Genomic DNA, 27,845 nt, shown 5'->3' with positions numbered 1-27,845 from the left:
GGATGTTAACATGGATCAGCCCGTAGTTTCTGATCATGCACATTCCTCGGTAAGCCCTCAGCATGAGGCTCGGTAAGCCCCTAGCATGAGGCACATTCGACAATAAGCCCTCAGCACGAGGCATATTTGACGGTAAGTCCTCAGTACGAGGCAGTCCCATCTACATTAGCTCAGTCTGATTTCAGTGATGTACAGCCATCACCCTCATGCATGGACCCAACTCCATCCTTTGCCACAGATGTAGATACTCAACAAGAGTTCACCAATGATCATGCAGTTATTCAGCAAGTCCGTCCTCGGTACGAGGCACTCACATCTTCTACCGCATGTAGAGATATATGTCCCAGCGCATTCAGCTCTTCATGTGTTTCCATTCCAACATCCATTACTGATGCTTTCACCTCTGATACAGAGCACATCATCTCCTTGGACACAGTTTCCACGAGCAGTACAGATCAGCACCAGCACATTAGTCTTCAGGACATTTCAGCATCGGCTCAATCATGCCGCATTGCACCCTTGGATCCAGCGATCACCACCTCTTTCGATTAGCAGATCATTCCTCAGCACGAGGATACCTATGCATCAGTGCGGTCCTGCCCCAGTGCAGTAGACATCATCAGGTTCAGCCATAGCGCAACCTGGGGAGACTCAGTATTTCAGCATGCACTTATGGCTGTCGTATACAGTCCATACTTGATGCACATTAGTGGTTGGATCCAGGATTATAGATCAGTCCCTACATCAGCATTCGGTACCTCATTCGCCTCAGGTACATTTTATGCATTCTCAGTTGTATTCCAGGCTTCTAGGCCTTTACATTGTCAGCTCCTTCTCGATGAGCCTATGACAGATGCTACATCCCATGCCGATGGATGTTTAGCCATGCACACAGCAGACGACCTTCAGCTCATGACAGTTGAGCATACAGGTTTGACAGGTTTCCATACCTTGTCAGTTTTATGGGCTTCTTCTTTAGCAGAGCAGTGTATCATACCTGCACCTTCAGCCCTAGATTTTCAGCCCCTGGATCGCTCTGTCCACATCGAATATGCAGTCTTCTTCGACCCCGCATCATTCGACAGAGATTATACTTCTACTGCAGCATACCTCACACATTGCTGTCAGTTCTTTTGGGTTGGTGACAACCTCATATGTCACAACCTACCGGATTGTTTCTCCATAGCTACATCGACTAGCCTCACATCCAGATGCCTCTTCTTCAAAGTAGCTGCATAGTCCACGATGACTCATGACATGTTTAGCTTTGACATGTTCCGTACGCAGCCATACATGCAGACATTCACGCAGTCATCTTTTGATCGACCAGTCTTTGATCCAGGTGGACTTGACTTTCTCCATATTTCCTTCCTCTTCCTTTCGGCCTATCTTATGGGTTTTATTCCCAAAGGCGAAGGATGACCCACAACGTAAGAGGGGGAAATCCACGATATGTAGAGGATTGTAAGTTATACTCATTGTACATGCTTCCGCTTCGTAGTCACTGTGCTCACATACGCACATACTACTCTGATTTCTTTTTAGTTTTCTTTTCAGTTTTGGATGCTAGCATATGCACCAAACAAAATCCACAAAAAGGTCTTGTACATGCACCCTCTACTTACCCAGTGCAATTTAAGAGGGGGTGTTAAAGATAGTGTAAATTGCACTATCCACATAGGGCATAGGGGCAAACCCTAACCCTAACCCTAAGGGGTTCACATGTATATCTTTATGATCATTGTTAATACACTTAGTGTACAGGTAGCTATATCGTGTGCACTCCTCTCTCTCTCCCTCTCTCACTTCCGCTATCAGGAGGCGGCTTCGGAGCTGCCACTGGGTCATCCCGCTCCTCCTCCTCCTCCTTGGGTGCTTCAATCTTCTCTATTTTCTTGATGGTAAATTTGGGTTCGGAAGTTCCGAAACTTCTTCTTTAGTCTGGGGCTCTGTCTCTTCAAAGATCACGTGCTCGCTGATAAGGATCTACTTCTTCACTGGGTCGTAGAGATGATAAGCCTTGGATTCTTCATTGTTCCCGACAAAGATACATCTTCTGCTTTTGGAATCAAGCTTCGTCCGCTCATCCTTATGCACATGAACTAATGCATTAGAACTGATAATCCTCAAATGAGATATTGTAGGTTACTTACCATAGTAAGCTTTATATGGAGTCATATTGTCTTCAGCCTTGGTCTTGGTTCTGTTGAGGATGTGAACGGCAGTGTTCACGGCTTCACTTCAGTAAGCTTTCAAGAGACTTCCCCCTCACAACATGGTTAAACCTGTCTCTGTGACCGTCTCGTGCTTCTGCTCAGCAACTCCATTCTACTAAGATGTGCGAGCTGCAGTAATTGCCGCTTGATCACGTGCTTCTTGTAGAAACCACTTAATTCGGTAGAAGTGAACTCCCCCCCTCTGTCCGTGCAGAAGGCTTTGACTTCCTCCTCAATCTCCTTTTTGTACCTGGGCCTTCCATTTCTTGAATTTTTGATAAGCTTGAGACTTCTTGGCTAGGGAATATATCTAGGTCATCCGATTGAAGTCATCCACAAATAAAAGGGAATAGCACGAACCTGCAAATGAATTTGTTGACATTGGGCACAGATGTCGGAGTGAACCAACTCTAACGGCTTCTTGGCCGGTGAGGAGGCCTCCTGTGGGAACTTGTCCCTGTGTCGCTTGCCCTCCAAGCAAACCCTGCAAACACGCGGTGGAAGTCCATCCACCATCTTGGACTTTTGCATCTTGGCGAGAGTGCCATAGTTGACATGACTGAACTATTCATGCCATAATTTGGATCTTCCATGGTCCCCATGCACCAATAAAACGTTGAGCCGGTATAGCCCATGCTCCTCAACACCATGAGCCAGTACCTTTCCACTTGCCTTGGATGTGACAGTGTTGTTGAATAGTACCGACATGTTGTGTTTGTCCATATGGCTGACAAACAAAAGACTCTTGCACAAGGTCGGTACATAGAGTACACCGAATATCACCTCCTCGTCTTCTGCAGAGTCGTGATGAATGGGATACTACCAACACCCTTCCCAGGGCATGTCCTGTTATCCCCCACAGTTACCTTGGAGTTAGGATGGGTACCTTCCATGGTCTTGAACCAGTCTTTCTTGTTTGACATGTGCTTGAAGGCTCCATTGTCGACGTACCAGCCTTCCTTGCCTTGGCTCACTGTGTAGGCTGAGCAATACTCAATAATTATGAAAAGTGCGCTAGTAGTAACATTGGCTGAGTCAGTCTTCTACTACTCCTTGGTCTTGGACTCCCTCTTCTGCTTTAGGTCTAACTTCTTCGTCCGACACTCCTTGGCTGAGTGACCAAGCTTCTCGCGGTAGAACTTCTTCTTCTCTGCGTCCTCAGTCTTGTTGTTCTTGGAATCCTTGGGCTTGCCTTTGCCAGGCTTGTCCCTCACCACAAGTGCTTTCTTGTTTGAATTGTTGAACAGTTTCTCATGAGCGTCCTCCTAGGGCCAAGTTCTTCGAATGTGAGAGGCTTGGTCCTTTGTCCCGCAGTGATTGTCGTCACAAAGCTGAAACTCCTGGGTAGCTTGTGAAGTGTCAGCAATGTCAGTTGACTTGATTCTACCTTCCTACCAACTGAAGTGAGCTGGTCGCTCACCACCTTGATCTTTGTCAGGTGGTCATGTACGTTGTCTCCCTCCCTCATATCCAGATTGTACAACTGATGCTGGAGAGTGAGGATCCGAGACGTATTATCTGTCTCATACAGATCCTTCAGTATGGCCCACACCTCTACAGACGTCTCTGCCATCTGAATATGGGGAATCACTGCATCTGCCGTTGTCCTTGTCAGCATGCCTAGGGCTTGGGCATCCTTTTCTTCCCACGCTGCGAGGTCATCCACATCTACCGGCATCAGTATTCTTCCCTTGCTGTCCAATACGTCCTCCAGCCTTTCGTGAACGCCCATCACGAGCTTCCACAGTTTTCGAGCCACAAGATGTCTTCGGATATTCACTATTTGGTCTAGTAATAAGCATGTCTTACACGTATAAAGAGTGTCCTTTGTAGGGTTGTTCACAAAACCAAGGCATAATAAATGTGAATGTATTTTGGTGTAGGGGGCGCTTGCTTCAATCCATAAAGGGCCTTTTTCAACTAGCATACCTTTTCCTAGAACCCTCAACCTCAAAACATGGAGGTTGGCTAACATAGACTTCCTCATTCAAATCACCGTGAAGGAAAGTTGCCTTAATATCAAGTTTGTGAACCTCCCAATGCCTGTGTGATACACAATGGCAATGGCACGTTGAATGGTAGTGATATGTGAAGTTGGAGCAAAGGTTGCCTCAAGGTCAATGCCATGTTGTTGAGTATAGCCTTTCGCAATAGGGCGGGCTTTGTAGTGCTCTACGCTACCATCAGCTTTCAGTTTTAACTTGTAAACCCACTTAGTGCCTATAGCTCTCTTGCTAGTCACACAACTTCCATGTGCCATTTTGGTGAACGGAATCAAGTTCAGCTCTTATGGCATCCATCCATTCCTTGCTATCAAAGACATCCGTATGTCATAGAGGTTCCTCGTTGCAGGCTATTGCAATCAATGCAACATAAGCAAATTGCCATTCATCTATCTTTGTGCACCCCTTTGTAGGCAGCCAAGGGTTCAGCTTGCTTGATGCCCCTGGGGTATCCAAGAGCCACCTCGGGGCTGTTTTCTATTGTCTAATGACAGCCCTCTGCTCTACAACTGCCTGTTCAATAGCATGATCATCAAGTGGCTGCAAATTATGCTGAACATGGGCATCAATCTAAGGAGGCTGAGAACTGCTAGAAGCATTGGGATTTTAATCATGCATTTGCTGTTCTGAATCTGTGTTTGATTGAAAGAGAGGCAGCAAGGAATCAAACACATATGAGACATCTACAGATGGCTGTTTTTACAGTCCAGCCAAGGTAAAGCTGCATGCTCACCAAAAACCACATCTCTTCTGATAAAAACCTTCCCCATGCTAGGCTGATACAGCCTGTAGCCTTTGCTCTGTGAGCTGTAGCCAATGAGTATGCATTTAACTGCCTTATCTTCTAGCTGGATGCGTCAATTTTACGAGCAAAAACCTATGAGCAAGTTTATACGAGCGTGTTTTTCAAGAGATTTTAAAAATAGTATTTCTTTAGGAAACATGGTTTTTACACTTTTATTTTCATTAGAACTAGATCCCTTTATCATAAAAATATACAAACTAGTCACTCATTCATTTTTACATAACATAAATCTTCTTATTCATAGACATCCCTTTGTACCCTTGTTATTACCTTAAAAAAGTATTGAAAAATAATTCATTTAAGAAACGTCCCTCATAATCACTCTCAACATAATAATATTATACATAAATAATTACTTATTAAACACATTTATATCATATGGCAATATCTTTCAAGTGTTTTTATAGTATTAATAACAATATATTTATGGACATGTTTCTACTGAAGTTTAAATTACTGTAAATAAGTATTAACTTGGGCTTATATATCACTCTCATAAAATACATGTAATATTTAATACTATATATGCAAGGTTTTCCAAAATATAACCCCATAGATGTGCTCAAATGGGGTTTTCCGATCAATTTGAGTGGCTGAATGACTATATTTGGACATTGGATGTGAAAGTTATGTCACTTTTAAAAGTGCTGTCCAAGGTAGTTTCGCCAGCGAAACTACCTTGAAAGACCTTGTTCAAAGGGGTTTCGCTGGCGAAACTACCTTGATGGCTTGCTTCAATGAGTTTTCTTTGGAGAAACCCTTTCATGAAGATAGGGTGAGAGAGGTTTTTCAATGTCACCCCCTATTAAGTAAAAAGTTGTAAGAAGGATCATAAGGGAATTTTCATAGAGAAGTCTACTCTACATGTGGGTTTCTTCAAAAGCCATCCCATTATGTTCTCACCATTCCCAAAGATTCACATAAATATTCGTGTATAAAATAGGCATTCCTATAATACTTTTCATATTTCTAAGTGAAACTATGTTTTCTTCTGATCCATTTTTGTCATATTTTTGCATAGTTGGAAGCTTTTTTTTTCCTTCGCTCAAACGCTCGGAAGATTTCGCTCGGAAAATGCTCGTCCCCTCTTCCAGCTCGTGCCTCAATTGAGAGGGAACACGTGCATATGCCAAGCATCCAATGTGTGAAATCACAGGCTTCTAACCTGTCCATGCTTCATAAGGAGTGATTCTCTTCAATGCTCTGTGTGGGTGCTTTATTGAGCACATAGTTGGCACACACAATTGCATCCAATGTGAGGCGCCAGGTCACAGAAGTCGACATTTTCACACAGAATAGCAATTCAAAATTTGTTGAAGGGAGAATATCTTTCTTCCAAAGAGAATCCTTTACATGTTGGAAGAAGTATGTACCGCCTTGCTACCCATGTGGCCTACCTCCGATATCTGAATCACAATCACGATCTTAATCTCATTCACAATCACAATTGGAGTTAGATATCGCAATCTCAATCTCAATCTCAATCAGAATCCCAATCTTAGCCTCAAACTCGAACTTTACACCTAGATCCTCGATCTCAAATCTGGGTCTTTCTAAAGTTGCCTCGAAATCCATGCATGTAAGGATTTTGTGAAAATCTGTGTGTCTAGAATCAATCCCAGTCTTCAAGAATCTATCTTTCTGAAGTGCAAATGTGCTTTTTTCCAAAACAGTGTCCGCTTTCTAGAAATAGGGTCATTGTTGCGATTTAGCAAGTTCACTAGAAAAAACAGCCCTGCTCAAAGGCCCATATCCCCATATGGTGTGGAATTTGTAAAGAACCATATGACTTTGAATCATCGTTCGATTCCCTACAACTTTGCTCATCATCTATTCTACCAAAATCGGGCATCTTAGGCCTCAAATCTGCGTTTTAAAATCCTGCACATTCATCCAAGTAGAAAAACCAGTCCAAAGTCCATTTTCTTGATCTTCGGGTCATTATTTCATCATCCAAATGGTTGGATCACGTAAATTACAAGGTATCAAAACTCTAGTCCGCAAGAAAGTCCGCAACTCTCTTATACAATCTTCTTCCAAAATGAATCATCTTCCCGTACGTATTTGTCTTTCAAAAATTGCCAATATCAATATTTTGATGACGAAATACCAAAATGTATGAACAACAAAATAGAGTGCAGGGCCTCACATCAATATAGAAGCAAAATAGAGTGCAGTTAGCTAGGGCCTCACATCCAACCAAAACTTATTGGGCAAAGACTTCCCCTTAAGCATGCATCTGGCCATTTCCATCAATGTCCGATTCTTCTGCTCTTCGACTCCATTCTGCTGCGCAGTGTATGACATTGTGCCCCGGGCTGCTAAAAAATCAAAAAATTCACGAGGCATGTACTCACCCCCCATGTCAGTGCAAAGGGTCAAGAGCTTGTTTCCACTCTCATTTTCTGCCATGGCAAGGAATTGCTTGAAACAAGCAAAGACGTCGGATTTGGCTTTCAAGGGATAAACCCAAGTATGTCTAGTGAAGTCATCCACCCAAGTATGTCTGGTGAAGTCATCCACAAAGGTGACAAAATATGAGTTACCCCAAGTGATCATCTTTTGGAAATAAGTATCGATGCATTTTGCCCAACAAGAAACCCTCACATACATCTATGTAGTTACCATGCTGGTTGTCATAAATGGCACAACAATGGAACACATAACACTTCCCAAAGAGTCGCTGCATCTCTTGACACTGCAGTGACCTGCACTTCACTACTACTACTCACTGGATAAGATGCACATTTTTACATGTTTTTGATAAATGGGTGATATGAATGGGACACGTGACAATGGTCCCCTTAGGTTCATCACTCAAGGACTGAAATAGCTTTTTACAAGATGTAATGTCCTTGGAAGCACCACTATCAAATTACCGGTCAGACATGGAATTTGAAACTGACAAAGCTGCGTCATGCTTTGATGGATTGTAGTGGCAAGCGACAACAAATGCCCACTCATCATGAGCCATATTTGGTGCGTCATGGTTGTGCTTATGAGCAGTAGGTGCATTTGTCACAGCAAGACCTTGTTGTTGCTTCTTTTTCTCTGAACCACTGTGCTTTCTACACTCAGAGATGTCATGTTTGAGTATTCTGCAGTAGTTGTAGTACTTTTTCTTCTTTCTATCAGCCTGGGTAGAAGAAGATGAGATGCCAGAAGAAGGTTTGGGCTCGCTGAAATTCTTACCCCTTTTTCATTTGCCTTTGTGATCCGTGGCAAAGGCTTGATTTGCATCAATGGAAGCAGCCTAGCTTTGACAGCTCTGCTCCTCCTGCATAAGTAAGGTGACAACAAGCTGATCGAAGGTGTAGTGGTTGGGGTTACCCCTCTCATCAACATTGATGAGCTGCTCTCTGAAGCCCTTGAATTTTTGTGAGATAGTAGGCATCCATGCTGTCCCCTTCTTCCAGCTTGACATTATCTATCTACCTCCATAAAAAGGCAACCTTGGCCTTATTCCGGTTGTGATAAAGATTGACCAAAGTATCCCATGCAGCCTTGGCTGACTTGCAAGTCTGAATATGAGGCATAATGGACCTCTTGCAAGATATGGTGTGCCTGTGCACCTGTTTGATCCCATCCGAGTTGATCCTATGTGGGAGGAGCTGGAGACATTGCGGCAGCAGTGATAGACAATCCAAATGTGGCAATGGTAGCACCACCCATAGTAAGTGTGGTGGCAGTAGGTGCATGTGCCTGAGAGGCTAGTCTGGCCTCTGTTCATGCAACAATACCCCAAAAATTCTTGGTGATCAACAAGTGGTGTACCATGTACGACCACAGGGATAGATGTTCCCATTGAGCTTGTCCTCAGCTGAAAGCATGCCAAGCAAAATAATTGTTTGCCATTGCAAAAAATTTCCAAAAATAAATGTGCCCTGCAAATGTCAAAGCATCAAGAATATCACTGCAATGACCTTGCTGCTGCTCAAAAAGCATATTGCAAATCTGCAAATGTCAAGCAAGAAGTGCCTGCAAATGTGAATGCCAAATGGGCTGCTCAACACTAAGCCACATGCGCATATCTATCCCCAAAATCTGCCTGCAAAATCCTGTCTAACAAGACTCTGCAAAATGGCTGCCCCAAATATTTGCATGAATCTGCTTCAATGTACCTAGAAATCAAACGCCTAATGCATAAGGGCCAATGTAAGGCAACGGGAGCAAAAGCCACAATTTCTTGCAAGCTGAGTATTTGCTGTGGGATCCAGGGGAGTAGGAATGGATTGATGAAGGGCATCGAGAGAAGAGCCTCCCCTTCTTTCCTTAAACCGTAAGTAATGCCAAGAGGTTTTAGATCAATTGTAAAGGCTGGATACCCTCTAGAGCTCCTCATTGGGAAAATTTTCAGATTTCTGCTGATTTTCAGAAAATCTTTTGGAAGAGACTCCATAAATCCCACAGGAATAGAAAAATCACTCTAGTCTTTTGGCTTTCTATTCATGGTGGGATTGCAGTTAACCTGTGGATATCCAGGTGTGGGACAGACTCTACATGTCCTCATTGCCACCAAATGGTGGACAGTTCAATATTGGTTATGGAATTGCGGAGAGGTGAGGATTATTTGGAAAGGGATTGCTAGTATCTTCAACACATTTGTCCATCATCCCTTCTTCATGCCCTGGGGTTTAGTTGCTTGGCTTTCCCTTTCAGGTCCTCTATGTATTTTATGAGAGGCATGAATCTTCTTCGGCTTTCTCGATTCTGTTACACTTAGTTGAGTCATGCTCTCTGGATGATGTTCCAATGTCACCCGTCAGAGCGGTACACGCTTCTGTGGGTTCCTCTTGGGAGATTTTGGCGAGCATTTTAGCGTGGCATATCTGGAGAGCTAGGTCTTGGACCATTCCCACTCATACTTCGGCCAATATTTAGACAGATATTAGACATACGTTGATGGCCACTTGGATGAGCATGAAGGGGTCCTCCCGAACAGCCTCTGCTAGTAGGGTTACTTTCCTTGGGGAATGGAGAGGCTCCCCCTTGTTCTTGGAGTCCTCTGTAGGGTTGAGATGGCATTTTCAGCCTCAACCTTCGATTTTTTTCTACCTCTTTTTGAGAAGCTTTTGGAGGACTCCCAGGTTCACCCTTCTCAGACTATGGCCAGTATCTGGGCAGATACTATACACACTTTGATGGCCATTTGGGCGAACATACAGGGAACCTCCAGGACTGCTACTACTACTGCTAGGAGGGTTGCCTTTCTCAGAGTCTGGAAGGATTGTTCTTTCTTCTCTGACTCTCCTTCAGGGATGAGGTGGCATTTTCAACCGCCACCTGGGATTTTTATTTGCTCATTTTGAGCTGTTTTTTTTCTCATGCTTGACATGATGTACTCCCACACTTGAGCTTGCTCTGCAGTTTTTATTCATACTTAATGAAGTATTTTTCTTGAAAAAAAAAAGAGAAGCTTTTTTGAGCCATCTTGAGGGTTTATTTCATGAACCGCATTTTCTTTTTCCGCTTTGAGCTCTCTCTTGCGGGTTTTGTTCATACTTAATAGAAGTCTTTTTCTTGGGGGAAAAAAAAAGAAATTGAAGGACAAGGTCTTACCAGGAAATTTGAGAGCAAGGGACTGCAATTTTTGCAAAAGCCCCGAATTTTGGAATGGACAAAAGTGCCAAAAGAGAGAAATATAGGTAAAATATCCCCAAATCTCACTGAATCACCCCAAATGTCACTAAATCACCTCAATCCCACCGGCAATGTGCTGTCAATGAGCTGAAAAAAATGTTGGCAATATTGAGTTCGATTGTGTTCAAGACTGAAATGTAATTGAGAGCTTGAGACTGCAAATGTACACCTGAGTCAAACCAGCTGTTGCTGGAAGCTGACTGTAGCAGCTGAGCAGTTGTTATCAACACGAATCCGTACAATTGTATGGATGCAGTAAGGATAGCAGAGGTTCAAGGCGAAAAATGACAGAAAGGTGTACGGACAGGTTTGGTGTAGTTTGTTTCAGATCGAACTTATGCTAAAGCTGTTTATGCGTACTGTCTGCTGGTCGTGGGTGTAAGAACAAGTCAAAAATCAACAAAAGCAGCTCCTAATTGCTCCAAACAATTGTGGGACTATTTGTAGCTAAAAACAGGTGCAGAAGTAGGTCACGGGACTTGAAGAGGTGCAATGCTTGATCGTGGACGTGTGCAAATCTACAATGGGCTCCAGGAACTGGTCAAGGGATTGGAACAACAGCTAGTATTCACAATGCTAGAGGGTGTTGCATCTTCCTCAGGTTTCTTCTCCAGACTATTTGCTCACTATCAGCTGCACAGGGTGTTAGAATATATTGCATCTCCTGTGTGGTGAGTGAGGGCTTCTATGTGGGTGTGCCCGTGGATAGCGAGGTATACTCAAGTAGTTCTCTTTCGGTCAGATAGCAGGCCTAGTAGAGGCTATTTAGAGCCTAGCTCTTTGGAGGCAACAATGAATTCGATTTGCATCCCACACTGCTCCAGATTGTCCTATAACCACTTGCAGCACTCTTTGCTACTTCAAGCAATGAACTTGGAACACATCCTGTCCATACTCTTTGCTACATCAAGTAATGAACTTCGAACACATCTAGTTCATAGCTCTGTCTCCAAAGCTTACCTTACCTGTCAGATTTCAGTTTTATAGGAGCTGTAATCAGCCCGCTCTCCTATCCACAAGCCTTCTCTAGCTGTAGCACATGGGGGACACATTCTTTATTGCTAGAGAGGTAGTACGCTTTGATTTTCTTGATCAAGTGTTGCCCTCAGATCACGTGACCTGTCAGAAGATGAGTCTACCTGTTTTGATGAAGTTGGATCTCCCCTAGGCAGTGAGCTGAGGTTTCTCAGGAACAGGCCGGTTTTTCTTTCAGCCTTTTCCGGTTTTTTCCATACTCAGCACCTTTAGGGCTGCTGTCTTGTATGAAATCTTTCAAGCATTAATAGAAGGTTCCATTCTTTGAAAAAAAAAAAAAAGAAGTTGGATCTTGGTCCTCAGATTTGCTCGTTTTTAGACTGACAGGTATCCCCTCTTCCCACAGGTATAGCACCGGCTCTGATCTTTCTTTTGCACTGTTGAAAGGTCCTGATCACCACCATGAGACAACTTTAGCTTACCTTCGGATGGTAGAATAGATTCCTCCTCGAAGAGAAGAGAGTAGAGGTCATCAAAATCCAATTGATTTGTCGGGACCTATAGCACCGCAACACCTGAGAAACCATATCATACTCTTGTGGAAGATTCTTGAGAATAAGTGCAGCCAACTGAGTAGAGGATAAGGCAGCACCCATTGCCAGTAAGCTGGTCATGGATGACCTCGGCCCTCATTAAGAACGACTACATCAAGGTACTTGCATGAAACCCAAGACTATAGAGCTGACCTTGCAAAGTGACAGCCTGCATAGAAGAATCAAAACACACCCCAAACACTTTCGTCCAAGCCCAAGCTTCTAGATGACCTGTGGATTTGATACCATGTCAACATTGCATAAACTTGGGAGAGAGAGAGAGAGAGAGAGAGAGAGAGAGAGAGAGAGAGAAGATAACTTTGTGTATGGCATAATTAATAATGCCAACCAATGGTGTTTGTGTGGACGAAATGGAACACCTGGAGAGTGGCAAGGGGGCTCTATTTATAGGGGAAGTGCCTACAGCCTTGCCGACGTAACCCAACTAGATCCGGTCAGTTTTGCCCAACCTGGTCAGGTCTGTTGACCGAACACTGGTTTGGGTCCTGGGTTGGCCTTAATCTGGCCATTAGTTGGCATGGTCGTGGCCCATACAATGGCCTATACAAGGCCCTATATAGTCTCTATATATCAGGCATGCTATCTGATCGAGAAAGAACTACTTAAGTATACCTCTTTGCGTGGGCACACCCACATAGAAGCCCTCGCTCACCACACATGAGATGCAATATATTCTAATATGCGCTTGCCAATCCATCAAAACGAGGAGCTCTTGGATTCAAAGTTTGTAGACATCACGGCCCTGTATTTGGAGGCTACGGATGATAGCCTAGAGAGAGTGTAGCATCTCCTAAAGGTCTAGTGCAGTGATTTGGGAGCCAAGATCAAATGGAGTAAGTCAGTAGGCTTCCTCACAGCCTTAGAGGAAGCTCTCACATGGGAGGTTGATCTTGGCTTTATGAATACCATGTTGTTGCGAGATGGCACAACACCTATGATGCTAGGTTTGGTCTAGATGTTTATGCAGATGTGCAGATAGTAACCCAGTTCTAGGGAGTGTTAGGATCTCCCTTGTTGCAGGTAGAGTGATTGAGGAATCAGGTTCTTTTGGCCATGGCCTGGTACTTTGCATTGTGTTGGTGTTTCCACATGGATTAGCGTTGGATGTTGGTTCAAAATTTTCTTTGGAAAGGCTTGTATGGTACATGAACTACCCGAGCACGAGTCACTTGGCAGATGGTGATCCTCCCCTAGGTAGAGGAACGGTTAAGCATTATAGACCCAAAGATGCAGAGCAGAGCCCTCTTGGGCAAGGTCATCGCTTGTTAGATGTCTCGCTCTAGGCATAGAGCCTTGGAAGCTCCTACTCCAACAGGGGCTTTGAAGGAACACTCCCTGTATAGGAGGCAATAGTCTCATAGGCGGATCTTCTTAGAGGCCTCCCTCATGGGAAGGGATCATCTCTGATGTGGAGCTTGACGAGGGTACGGCAGCACCTTTTTGCTCACCCTCATTCGGGCTAGCCCATAGTGCAGGGATGAGTTCAAGCACTAGCGCTTCTTTTGGCATCTAGAGGTTTGAGGTCAGGATGGGCACATGTTGGCCCACTACACACATGTTCGTTGGGACAATAGATATGCCCGCTTCTTGGGAGCTTGGCATTGCCTTCTTAAACAAGGGGAGGAGCAGTTTTGACAATGGCACATTTGAGGGTACTCATGGCAGCCTCCTGGAGATTGACAATGCTATCCCAATGTTGTGGCACGAGGGCTTAATGGCAGTCCTAGATCCAAAGCATCCTCCAACCATCAGGTCCAAAGCATCCTCTTGATGGTTCGTCGGTTCTCTAGGAAAGGAGTGCCGCTTAGAGTCCACTTCAAGGCTGTATGCATTGATCCTGACCCAGCTTTTTATAGCATTGACCAAGGAGGACATCTAGCAATCCAATTGACACAAACCTTTAGGAAGATGATGCCTTGTCCTCTCTAGGTTGGTAGATGATTAGAGTGGTTTGGAGGTGTTGGACTCTTGATCCCAATCCTCAAAGGGAGGAGATCTTTTAGTGGCGTTTGACATTTGTGACTTTAGGAGGGCCGCCCAATGTTGTTGCGAGGGATCTAGTAGAATCTCGAGAAGTGGTTTTGGCCTTCCTAGGTAGGGAACTATAAGAGGATTGTGGAGGTAGAGTTACTTTCCTAAACCACTCGGATTGGTAGATGACTTTGGTTTGGAGGCCTTAGCCTAGAGCCCACCAGTGGCACAACCTTTGGTGGAGCAGAAGATCTCCACTGAGTCATCACCACATTTCGGTCCCAACTTGGGACTAGCCTCTACTCGAGGAAGATCTCCTACTTCTTCTGGGTTTTGTCTCACGAACGTCTACCTCATCGGTCTCTGGTTGATATAGGTGCAAAAGGAGGACTTGTCATTGCTTCTTGACAGGTGACCTAGAGATGATAACACACTGCTTGTGGAGCTACCCGTGGCTCAGAGGATTTGGTTGGGCTCTCTCAAGATCCTAGCCAAGGGTACAAAGGATCTATCGGGTTTGCACCTGGGGGATGGTGGCCTCGCTCTCTTAGGATCCTAGCCAAGTGTACAGAGGATCCGTCGGATTTCCCTTTGGGGGATGATGGCTAAGCTGACAGAGGGGAGGCACACCTTCTCCATAGAGACGACATTGCTGGCCTACCTCATCAATGGCAAGCAGATTGCTTGATGCCTCTCCCCTTACTAAATGGAAGCCTGCACCCTCATTACCTAGGAGACTATTGCTAGCATCATTGCCTAGCATATATGGGTGGCTTGCTGCTGTCATGTAATGGCAAAGACTTGACATGCGGCCACCCTTGTTGGTATTTGTCATGATATCATGTATACCGTGCGGATCATTTGGGATTGAGGTGCAAAGGATTCTAGGAAGAGAGCTGAAAGGCATGAGTGGTTCCGCAAGGCTTGGCCTGCTACACTTTCATGGATCGAGGTGTCCGTTGGTTGTACCCCCCCACCCGGCTGTTGGTGCCCACTCTAGGGTACTCTAGGCAATGAGCTGAGACCTTGAGCCGGGGCTGGAGCCGGGGCTGCAAGACAGCCAGCACCATTCTGCTCAAAGTTTCTAGTAGAAGGTTCTTTTTGTGAGGGGGACAAAAACTGGAGGGGATTCTCCGCTTGCAAAGAGTCATAGTGGTGGTAATCATGGATAATCTTGTTCAGTTCACACTATCAATTTTCAAAATTTAATTTCGAGATTGAGCTGCTGCTCCTCCCCGCTCCCTTGCTGCCCCCTCTCCCTCAGCCCCTCCCTCCCTCTCTCCCTCGCCCCCAACCCCCCCTCCCCCTCCCCCTCCCCCAGCCCCTCCCTCCCTCCTCCTCCTCTCCCTCTCAGCCCGCCCCCTCCCTGCCTCTCCTTCTGCTCCCTCTCCTCTCCCTCTCAGGCCGCCCCCTCCCTGCCTCTCAGCCCGCCCCCTCCCCTCTCTTCCCGCACCCTTCTACCCCCTCTCAGCCTGCCCCCTCCCCTTCAGCCGCTCCCTTCTACCCCCTTCCTACCTCACTTTCTACCCCCTGCTCCCTACCTCGCCTCCTACCCCCGCTCCCTCCTCGCCTTCTTCCCTGCCCCCTCCCCACTCCCTACCCCTGCCTTCTACCCCGCTCCCTACCTCCCCTCTTCCTTGCCCTCTACCTCACCTTCCACCCCGCTCCCTTCCCTCCGCCTCTACCCCGCCCCCTACTCCGCCCTCTCCCCACTCCCTTCCCTATGCCTCACCCCCCCCCCCCCCCCTTCCCCGTTCCCTATCCCCCTTGCCTCTCCTTGCTCTCCTCTTCCCCCTTCTCTTACCTCACTCCCCCCGCCTCAGCCCTCTCCTCTCCAAAGCTCTCTACTCTCCTTCCTATCCTCCCCTTTCTATCTCCCCCTCTTTCCTATTCCCACAGTGATTTTTTGGAGTGGACGGAGCCTCAAAAGTGTTTGAATCGGCCTCCTCACCTCGATTGGCGATGGATATTCCGTTAGCCAATCCTACTCCACCTCCACCGGCTACGAAAACTTTTACTTTTTTTGAAGACGAGTTGCAGCAGCTCAAGAAGGACGTAGAGATTGAATGCTCTACCACATTGCTCGCATGCATCTTCAGGTCTCACCCTTCCAGATCCCAAGCCAGAGACTGGATGCTTGCTGTTGCTGAGATCCCATCCCTCCCTAGGTTGATGTTGACTGCAGCAGAAGCAACCAAGGCTGATGGGGTACATAGAGTTAGGGTCCTCCGTAAGGATCCCAACCTCACGATGGACCATGTTATGATCCAGCGCCCGGATGGTTCCTTTTTTCGCTAGAGAGTAGAGATTGCAGGCAGGCAGGACCAGTGCAAGATATGCAGGACCATTGGACACTTTGCCAGGGATTACCCCAGGAAGAAGAAAAGGCCCAAGAAGCCCTTTGGTATAGCTACCGCCCCACGGCCTCGACAGGGGGTGGTACGGTCCAACACCTACTCCTCGGCCTGGACAGGGGGTGGTACAGGTCCAACACCTGCTCCTCGACCTCGACAGGGCGGTCCTCCTCAGAGTGGTGGTACAGCTCCTACTTGCCAGAGTGCTCCTCATCGACTGAGCGCTCCTTTGGTACTGCCACCTTTTACCTTCGGTGCCTCATGACCTACAGGGGCACCCCCCGCATACCAATGGGTCCTGGTTCGTGCACAGATTCCACCTTCAGTTCACGAGGATACACTAGTGGACTCTGCTTCACCTGAGGCTGTCCCCTGAGTCTCACCTCACACAGTCGGAGACGCTTTAGCTTCGACCTCCTCCCCGGTTGCAGCTTCTCCCCTGGAACCAGCGGTGCCAAACACTCTCCTTGAGGCAGTAGAGGTCTCCGCGGCCGTGTAGACACAGGATCGTCTAGAGCAGTCCTCACTTCTTCCCTTGGATAGGGGAAAGGGGATGGTTTACACTATTGATCCTCTTCCCTCAGAAGGGATCCTTCACACTCCGGTGTCTGGCCTGATTCACAGGAACTCTTTTTCAGCTTTGGCAGATGCTTCAAATTTTCCAGAGGAGGAGTTTGTGCTTTCTACTTTTGGTGAGCCAATGATTGGGTTTCTTGTTGACAAGGCGTCAGGTGGCAGGGTTCCTTCCCCTATTGATTTTCCACCAATTGGTTCCATTCCTCGCTCCTTGAGCAGGAGGTCCTAAGCACATGCCATTTGGGTGTTTTAAAACGCACTTCAGATTTTTATGCCGCCCTTCTTACTGCAGATCCTGACACACAGGATAGAGAGGATGCTAGACAGGTTATTTGGCAGAGCATCCCTTTGTTGGTGAAACCCATGTTTTGCTTGATGCACCTTTCACCAAGACAGAGTTCAGGACTGCACTTTCAGCCCTTCACAAGGGCAAGTGCCCTGGTTCGGATGACCTTACCCCTTCTTTCTTGATTGCATTTTGGGATATGATTGGAGACTACATTACATCGGCCCTGCAGGGCATTTGGGACTTGGGCGAGATGCCCGGGTCGCTTACAGAGGGTCTCATACACCTTATCTCAAAAGGAGGTTGCAGAAATTTAGTGTCCCAGTGGAGACCTATCACACTTTTGGGGGCATGTTACAAGATTTTGGCCTCCGATTGTAGCCCCTTCTCCCAGATATTATTCATGACACTCAGACGGGATTTGTGTGAGGGAAAGAGAGAGGGAGTGGAACAAAGGAGACAGAGAGAGGGAGACACAAGAAGTGTGGGTGTGTGAAATGTGTTGAGCCATTTTATTAGGATTAGGGATTCACCCTATGACTGTCTTAAGACAGTCATAGGTGTCATAACATTTTAAAGGGTGGCAATGTGCCTTTACCCCAACAACCTCCCACCTAAAGGCCAATGTGCCTAAAGGGGAGAAAAGAATAAAAATTACAGCAATATACAGTTACTGTATACAAGACCATAAAATAAGAATGGTCTCATCCTAATCCCATGATGTGGCGACAATGTGCAAACCGCTCTGTAGGCAAGCTCTTAGTGAGCAAATCTGCAGGATTATCATCAGTATGCACCTTCACAAGCTCAAGCCGCTTGTCTTCTAGTACCTCCGATGAAATGGTATTTCACATCTATGTGCTTGGTCTTCCGATGAAAGGCCGGATTCTTTGCCAACATGATAGCACTCTGACTATCACAATGCAAAACTGGCATATCTCCTGTAATGCCCAAATCTCCCACCAGCCGAGTAAGCCATATTGCTTCCTTGCAAGCCTCAGTGGCTGAACATATTCAGCTTCAGTGGTTGACAGAGCAATGCATTTTTGCAACCGAGACACCCATGATATAGCACCTCCTGCAAATGTGAAAATATAACCGGTAGTAGACTTCCGGTTATCTGCATTCCCTGCATAGTCTGAATCTGTAAAACCATGCACCAATGCATCCTGCCTACCATAGCATATGCACAAGTCTTTGGTACCCTTGAGATACCTCAAGACGCCTTTCACTGCTTCCCAGTGCCGCTTGCCTGGATTTGCCATATACTTGCTGATGACTCCCACCGCAAAAGCAATATCCGGACGAGTGGCAACCATGGCATACATCAAAGAACCAACTGCAGATGCATACGGAACCTTGGCCATTTCAGCCTTATCATCATCTGATCTGGGGCTGTCCTTACTGCTGAGTTTTAAATGTGGAGGCAACGGGGTACTAATAGACTTCCCCCCCTCCATTTTAAACCTCTGCAGTACTTTGTCAATGTACTCCTTTTGTGACAGAAACAGAAGTCCCTTGGACCTGTCACGAATAATCCGCATACCAAGAATATGGTTTGCATCACCCAAGTCTTTCATATCAAAAGACTTATGCAGTTGCTTCTTCAAAGCACTAATCTCCTGATGAGATTTGCTGGCAATCAGCATGTCATCCACATATAGAATGAGTAGCATCAAACTGCCATCCTTTGCCCGTTTGGTGTACAAGCAGTGATCGGTCTCACACCTATGATACCCTTGGGACTGCATGAAGGCATCAAACTTCTTGTACCATTCTCTTGGCACCTGCTTGAGTCCATACAAGCTCCTCTTGAGCTTACACACAAGCTGCTCTTTCCCTTTAACAGCATATCCCTCTGGCTGACTCATGTAGATCTCATCATGGAGATCTCCGTGAAGAAAAGCAGTCTTCACATCCATCTGACATAAATCCATGTCCTCATGAGCAACAAGAGCTAACACTGCTCTCAAAGTAGTCATCTTGACTACAGGGGAAAAGATTTCATCAAAGTCAATGCCCTTCTCCTGCTTAAATCCCTTGGCAACCAATCTGGCCTTATACCTCAGTAAAGCATTTGAATCCACTTTGACTTTGTAAACCCACTTGCATGGCAAAACCTTTCTGCCTGCAGGTAGCTGCACCAAGTCCCATGTATCATTTTGAAGTAGAGAGTCCATTTCAGATTGCATGGCTTTCTCCCACTTCCTTTTCTCTGTTCTTCCCATAGCTTCCTTGAAGCTGGAAGGCTCACCACAATCTGTCAGCATGATAAAATCAGCCACATTATTGGCTCCTAGAACAAACCTGTCAGGAGGCGGTTGTACACGGGTGCTCCTCCTAACAAAATGTTCCGGATTAGGCTGCTGTCTAGCCTGTTCGTCATGCATGACGGGTGGCTGTACCACCATATTTGGCTGTTCTACAGCGCCATTTGCTGGCATATCCAGTAGTGCATCATTGGCAAAATTGTATGGCTGATTTTCAGCCTATATACCCTCTTGAACAGGGTTATCTACAGCAGCCTGCTGCTGCATATTAATGGGCATTCTTTGCTGTCCGACATCATCATAAACAACCCTCCTGTATTCCACAGGTTGCACGGGTTCTTTGTGTACACTATCCTCTTTAAAGATGACGTCATTGCTGCGTATAATCTTCCGTTTGACGGGATCCCATAACCTGTACCCCATTTCACCTTCGTCACCATAACCCATAAAGATGCATCTGAAAGACTTTGGTTCCAGTTTGGTGCGCAGTTCTTTGCGTACATGAGCAAAGCACTCGCAGCCAAACACACGTAAGTGCTTATATGAAGGTGGCTTGCCAGACCACACCTCCTCTGGCACTTTCAACTCCAAAGCCTTGTTCGGCGACCTGTTAATTAGGTGAACTGCTGTTTGCACGGCTTCTGCCCAAAAGCCATGGGACAATGCAGCATAAGACAACATACATCGAACTTTCTCCTGAATAGTTCGATTCATCCGCTCACTCACACCATTTTGAGATGCATTATGAGGGGCTGTGAGTTCCTGTTTAATGCCCTTAGCTTCGCAAAACTGTACAAAAGCATTTGACACATACTCACCCCCATTATCGGATCTGAGGCATTTCAGCCTGCGTCTTGTCCGATTCTCAACCTGAGCGGCAAACTTCTTGAAAGCATCTAAGGCATCGCTTTTATGCTTCAAGAAATAGACCCACACTTTGCGTGTGGCATCATCAATAAAAGTAATGAAATACTTTGCACCCCCTAGTGATAGCTGTGGCATCTCACACAAATTAGTGTGCACTAGATCAAGCGGTGCTCTATTCTGGGGAGTTCTCCTCTTATGAGGAGTCATAGAATGCTTTCCAAAAATGCAATGATCACAAGTAGGCAAATCTGAAAATGAAAGAGACGGCAGATAACCCAAACGTGACAGTTCTTGCATTCCTTTAACGGACATGTGTCCCAACCGGCTATGCCACAATGACATCAGCATACATAAGAGTGACATTTGAATTAGACAGGGTGGTCTTGAAAGTGTCCCAACTCTCAGGGAGGGTACACAACAAGAAAGTAGCCTTGAACTCCTCATCAAGGTTCAATCCCTGTGCAATAAGCTGTGTAAAGATGGCATTGAACTCACTCAAGTGTGAGGTCATAGCTGTACCTTCCTTCATGCGAAGGTCGACAAGCTTCTTCAACCAATAAACCTTACTGGCTGAACTCTTTTGGGCATACAACTCTTCTAGCCTCTGCCATAGGCCATAAGAGGTCTTTTCAGCCTGAACATTGAACACAAGAGAATCAGTGAGAGTAAGCATAATAGCAGCCCTTGCAGACAAATCAAGCTCCTCCCACTCATCATCTGCCATCCCAGATGGCTTGACACCCTTCACCCTTATGGGCTTAGAAATCTTCTTTAGCAGAAGTACATTCAAACACTATTCTGCCCATAATGCATAATTGTGTGCCCCTTCCAATTTCTTTATGTTCAGAATTGAGGATTCACTTCCCCGTGATGCCATATCAGACAAGGAAAGTGCCTGACTCCTTGTAAGTCAAAAAATGACTAAATAAAATTCTGATTTCTCAGAAAACCTGCTCTATCAAGAGCCAGGAGCACTCACAATAGTGCTGTTTTTTACTGTCAAAAATTCTGCAGCAAAACAGAAAATTTTCCCTCCAGTCACTGTACCTTCTGACACACTGTACCGTGCTCAAATAGGCATAAAATAGTAACTTCAGAATGCTGCAGCTGTTCCACAAGTGCTTTATCAGTGCATCATCATCTGACGAAGCACAAAACACTGCTGTCCTGGATACTTCTCCCACCTCAGATGAGGTATTGCACTGATTTTATATGCATAAACCACTTGTCATACACTGTTTTGTTCACTGAAAAAGGCTCCAAACACCTCAGCCTGTCACAAATCTGCAACAAAGTATGGGACAAATCCCAAGCAATCACCCTTCTGCCAAGGGGATAAAAGGCATCTGAAGGTCTCAAACAGTAACTCAAGTGCTCACAAGCAAAATCTGGGCAAAAGCCCCTTGATTTGACACCTGTACCAAGTGAAAAACACCTCAACACTGAGGTAGCATACAAAATACAGCGCTCTCCTGGCACTTTCACCTGACAAAGTAATGCATAAACGGCCCTGTGTACACAGTAACAACACAGATCCCAATGTACAAACACTGAAGAGAAAATCTTTTGAGCACTGTCAACGATGGACAGTTAGGGACCGAGTAAACTCGAAGCGTGGCTCAACTGAGATTTTTCAAAGTGTCGTACACAGAATGTGACCTGCAAGAAATGTCACTGAATACACTGCGGAAACAAGACCAATGTGGGCACCCTGGCTCCACACTGCCTCAAGGCATACACTGCATACGCTTCCAGGCAAAAGCCCTTTGAAATTGTCACCCGAAAATTGAGATTTGCACTCAGCAAAAGCATAAAAGCCCTCTGCAAAATCAAGGCATCTGACCTTCCCAAAACAAAATAACTGTGCAACCACCACACACTGTGGCACTAGTCACCTCAAGCACGAGGGACACGAGTGTCCTTGCTGTACCTCAAACACACAGTTTTAGAATTGAAAAATTCTGGGAATGCAGAGCAGAGTGCTCTCTCTTTTTCCTTCTTCCCCAAAATAAAATTTCTGTGCCTGCTGTACCTGCTGTACCTGCGCAGGGTACATGCTGTACCCTGTACTTGCGAGGGCACGAATCCCCAAAAAAATTTTTCTACCTGTACCTGCTTGTCGCGGCGTCCGTACAGCCACATCCGTACGGTACGGCTGCCTGTACGGCATCCGTACAGTCGGTTCGGATGGCCGTACCTGTCGCGGCTGCTGCCTTGCAGCCGGTCGACGGGCTGCACGCAGCCGGTGCTGCGCGCTGCGCGCGCTGGCTGCACCCGCCTGTGCTGTGCGGTGCACGCGCTAGCTGCGCCCGCCTGTGCTGTGTGGTGCACACGCTGGTTGCGCCCGCCTGGTAGCGGGTAGCAGCTAGCAGCAGCTAGCTGCTGCTGCAGCTGTAGCTGCCCGCGCGCGACCTGCTTCTGCGCCGCTGCGTGCGCGCTGCTCGCTGCCCTGCTCGCTGCTGAGGGTACGAGGCCCGAGGGGAGAGGGAGGGGTAGAGGGAGGGGTAGACCGGAGTTGAGAGGGAGAGGTAGAGGCTCTGATACCACTTGTGAGGGAAAGAGAGAGGGAGTGGAACAAAGGAGACAGAGAGAGGGAGACACAAGAAGTGTGGGTGTGTGAAATGTGTTGAGCCACACCACAAACTCATAGGTTTTATTAGGATTAGGGATTCACTCTATGACTGTCTTAAGACAGTCATAGGTGTCATAACATTTTAAAGGGTGGCAATGTGCCTTTACCCCAACAATTTGTGCATGGCAGAAGCATTTTTTCTTCTTTTGGGAAGCTTCAGAGTGGGCCATGCAGAGCGGCCAGAATCTATAGCCATTCTACTCTTGGATTTTAAGAAAGTTTATGACAGAGTAGATTGGGGTTTTTTGGAGGGCACCCTTCTACGTTTTGGCTTTACAGATGCTTGGATCAAAGGTGTTTCCTCTTTGTACAGATCAGCCCACAGCCAGGTACTTATTGGTGGGGTAAGGGGTGAGAGATTTCAGATTTTCAGATCAGTCCATCAAGGATGCCCCCTCGCTCCTTTTCTTTTTTTGTTCGTGGTTGAAGCTATGAGTATCTATATTAGATCTCAAGCTGACATCTTTGGGCTGAGACTTCCCATCAGAAGGGAAGAGGAGCTACTTGACAATGAGTTGGCAGATGACACAGCAGTTTACTTGGATGCCACACCACAGACGCTCACTTCTTTCAGGACAACATTGGATTTATTTTGCTTGGCGGCAGGGGCGCAGATAAATTGGCATAAATCCAATGGCTTTTGGATCAGTGACGAGGACACTCTAGTTTAGGGGCTTGACATAGGATTCACTTGGGTTCAGAGGGGTGTGCCAGTCAAGTATTTGGGCTTCCAGGTCGGCTTGGATATTTCTTCCACGCAGCAGTTTGCTCCCGTGTTAGAGAGCATCAGGAGGAAGCTCCTTTTTTGGAGCTCAGCCAAGTTGGATATTGCCTGTAGAGTTGTGGTGGTCAACTAGGTCCTCTTGGCCACGGCCTGATTTGTTTGTTCATGCTGGTGCCGTTCTAGGGATTGCATCATTCAGCTCAGGAGACCGATCAGAAACTTTCTTTGGAGTGGGCTTGATGGCACAGCAGATGCGTTAGCCAGGGTGGCTTGGGAGACCCTCATCCTCCCTACACACGAAGGGGGTCTCAATATTATTGATCCAGATTTACAGTGTAGAGCTTTACTCTACAAGATGGTGGTGTGGGGACTTATGCCAGGGCAGGAGCCGTGGAAGGCATTTTTTATTAGCAGTGTACAGATGTGCACACCTTCTTCAAGTGGAGACTGGATGGATAGTGTTAGGTGGATTTTCACCGCAGCACACCTCAGGTCTCTTTCGTCCCCTCTCATGGTTGCCATCCTGAAAGCATGGGCCAGTTTTAGGAGCACTCTTCGGAGGATTCCCCCTTCCTCTCGTGAAGAGATTGATAGGCAACCGATCATGTGGAATGACTGTATATTGGATGATCTTGGCAGACCACTCGGTGCTTCACTCTACATGCAGTGGTCTTGGTGGAAAAGGGGACCTGCCTCATCATTGGGGTCATGGAAAGCCTTCCGTAGGCTTCCAGAGGAGACCAAATCTCAGTTGATAGGACATCTCAGAGGGAGTGCAGGGAGGATCTTGCAGATTGAGGCAGCCCTTCCAGCGAATTGGGTAGACACAGATGATATGCCACTCACTTGCTCCACTTGGGCAGGTGCTTTTACGAGAGGGGGTATTCCTCTTCAGGTTTTGGCCTTTCGAGATGCACATGAGGATGCCTTGGTTTTTGGTGTGCATGATGGTGGCAGGTTGTTCAGGTCCACAGAGGACATCTTGCTTGAGTTTGCTTTTCAGCCTATCAGGGTTGTAGGTCTTTTGGTGTAGGGATCAGATTCAGAGTGGTTCCTCGACCCAGACCCCCGGCTTCTCTCCACTGGATCTTGGAGACTTTGGCTCTACGGGGGAGTTCCCATTAGGTATTTGCAGTGGGACCCTGGAGAGTGGGAGTGGATTGACGCAGGGCATCGAGAGAAGAGCATCCCCTTCTTTCGTTATACGGTCAGTAATGCCAGGAGATTCCAGCTCAGTAGTAGAGGTTGGAGACCTTCCAGAGTTCCTCATTGGGAGGCATTTGATATCACAGCGGATTTGCAGAGATGCTTTTGGAAGAGACTCTGGAAATCCCACAGGAATAGAAAGATCACTCTTTTCTTTTGGCTTTCTATCCATGGTGGGATTGCAGTGAACCTTTGGAGATCCAGGTTCGGAGCCGACCCTACTTGCCCTCATTGCCTTTCTGCTTTGGAGACAATTCAACATTGCTTATGGGATTGTAGACAGGCGAGGATGATTTGGATGGGGGTAGCTAGGATTTTCAGTCACTTTGCCCACTCCCCATTCTTTATGACATGGGGCTCAGTGGCTTGGCTTTCTCTTACGGGGCCTCAGGTATTCTTTGAGAGACTTGACTCTTCTTGGGCCATTTCAATTCGACATCATCAGGTTGAGTCATGTTCTTTGAATGTGGTACCACACTTTCCTTTTGCAGCTGTACATGCCTCTGTGGATACCTCTTAGGAGATTCTAGCGAGCATAGCAGCCTGGCATATCTGGAGAGCCAGATGCACAGAGGCATTGGAGGGAACTCAGGTTCATCCCTTGCACACATTGGCTAGTATCTGGACAAACACCATACATACCTTGATGGTTGTATGGACAGACACCATACATACCTTGATGGCCGTATGGACGAGTATGCAGGGAGACTTCCGTGCTGCCTCAGTTAGGAGGGCTTCTTTCTTCAGGGAATGGAAGGATTCTCCTTTCTTCTCTGAGACTCTTACAAGGTTGAGGTGGCACTTTCAGCCTCAGCCTTGGTTGTTTTCCACCTCATTTTGAGGGGGTTTATTTATCCTCATGGTTTCATGATGTATTCTGCTTTGAGCTTGCTCTCGTGGGTTTTTTCTCTTACTTAATAGAAGTCTCTTTCTTGAAAAATAAATTAAATTAAATTAATTTAGGCTATGATTTCGGTCCATGAGGTATACAGATAATCTCAACGCTTCTAATAGGAAATACATGAGGTATCAATGTACATGCAATGGTGTGAAAAAAGTGAGTGGACATGGTTGTGTGCTTTGGTATACTTACACATAATGAACCTTGATCCCTAAAGTATGTTGAATTCTTGTGTCTCTTGTCACAGATTTGCAAAACGGAGAACAGGGCACAGTTGTAAAAGGAAAATCATGCAACCTTGCTCACTTACGACTGATGGTATTTTTTCAGCAATGATGGATACACATTTTTACTATTCCTGGTTTCAAACGTTTGGCAAAGTGCTATTTTTTATTTGATGCACCATTATCTTTTGAGCAATTTCATCTTGATTTTTACTAGGGAATTGTACATTATTTAAATTTATCTAGAGTTTATTGCAGGAATAGAGATGGCACAACCCGCACCACTTTACAGATTTTTAAACCGAGGTCCTTACAGAGTAAATGAATTTCCTACCTTACCGATTAACTCCCTGGCATTAATTCGTAGTCCTTGGACTTCATGGTAGATTCACTTAAAACAGTGGTAACTCTCAATGACAACTCTCTTAACCGCCATATTTGAATGGAAATATGAAAGTACTGGTTTTATTCCTATGAAGGCTTTGGATTCTCTGAGATCCTTGATGCTGCCTATCTTAGCCTTGTAATACTTAAATTTGCATTGTGGATTGAGTAAACAATCACATATCTTGTGGTTATGTGCAGTCTTCTAGCCTTTCAAAGACATGGGATGATCTTGACCGACCCCATCCATGGGTTCCTGGTAATCCTTTAGTTCATGTTTCTTTTAAGTTTTGTGAAAGTTGGACTACAAAAAAACAAAGCTGTTTGTCATGCTCTATTCTCCAGGACACGTAAATAGGAGTTTCAACAATCTCACTGTTGACGACATAAAGGGTGCACATCCTAATCCTAAGGTATATATCTCCTGCTTACCGAATCTCTCTCTTTTTGGTTTCTGTCTCAATTAAACACTGGAAAAAGGTCTTGTTTGTTAGAAGAAAAACCCAACAATGGCACCCCTTGGGGGATCTTACAAGGCCCCCAACGTAGGCCCTTAGGGAGGCAACCCAAGAAACTGTGCGTCATGCTTTATTGACCACAGCTAAGATATAAATGAGCTAGAAAGGTATGAGGATGCCAAGGACACCCAAATGGCAGGAAGCCATGAAAGAGGAGACAGTATCACACAAATAAACACTTGGGAGTTAGTAGATTTACCACCAGGTAAGACTTCCATCGGAAACAAATAAGTCCTACTGGAAGAGTGATGGACTTGTGGAAAATTAGGAAGCCAGGCTTGTTGCACAAATCTACCTAGAAGAAAGGCATAGACTATGGCGAAACCTTTGCATCCATGGCCAAGCATAAAATTATCATATTGATGGTAGCCCTTGCCACTCATTATAGCTGGCCTCTTTATTAGATGGATGTGAAAACTGTTTTTCTCAATTGTGATCTGAAAGAGGAATTCTATGTGGACTAGCCACATGGGAGAGAAAAAAGGTTGGCAAATCCCAAAAACCTTCAAGGTCAAAGACAAGGAGAAAGAAGGTTCTACAGACCATGAAAGGCTTCGTGTGGTTTGAAACAAGCATCTCCTATTGACAAGCTTCTTTTCTGGAGCTCAACCAAACTTGACCTTGCTTCCAAGGTGGCCACGGCATCATTTATTTGCTCTTGTTGGTGCCATTCTAAGGA

The 27,845-nt window shown here is 46.0% G+C and overlaps 1 protein-coding gene across 1 annotated transcript in view; it reads left to right on the top strand.

Annotated features, from left to right (window-relative positions):
* LOC147894099 (uncharacterized) overlaps positions 1-27,845 on the top strand; it is an 86,817-nt gene that overhangs the window by 4,345 nt on the left and 54,627 nt on the right. The window contains exons 2-5 of the mRNA XM_087384638.1: positions 26,288-26,358; positions 26,523-26,581; positions 26,850-26,907; positions 26,994-27,061. Of these exons, the coding sequence (XP_087240764.1) occupies positions 26,288-26,358; positions 26,523-26,581; positions 26,850-26,907; positions 26,994-27,061 (256 nt within the window). The remainder of the gene's footprint in view (positions 1-26,287; positions 26,359-26,522; positions 26,582-26,849; positions 26,908-26,993; positions 27,062-27,845) is intronic.

This window comes from Dipteris shenzhenensis, chromosome 14 (assembly GCF_047967505.1).
Source record: "Dipteris shenzhenensis isolate YYH24624 ecotype China chromosome 14, Dip_SZ_1.0, whole genome shotgun sequence".
Taxonomy (NCBI): Eukaryota; Viridiplantae; Streptophyta; class Polypodiopsida; order Gleicheniales; family Dipteridaceae; genus Dipteris; species Dipteris shenzhenensis.
Note: the sequence above shows the minus strand (reverse complement) of the source record. Positions and strands in the feature narration are given on the sequence as shown.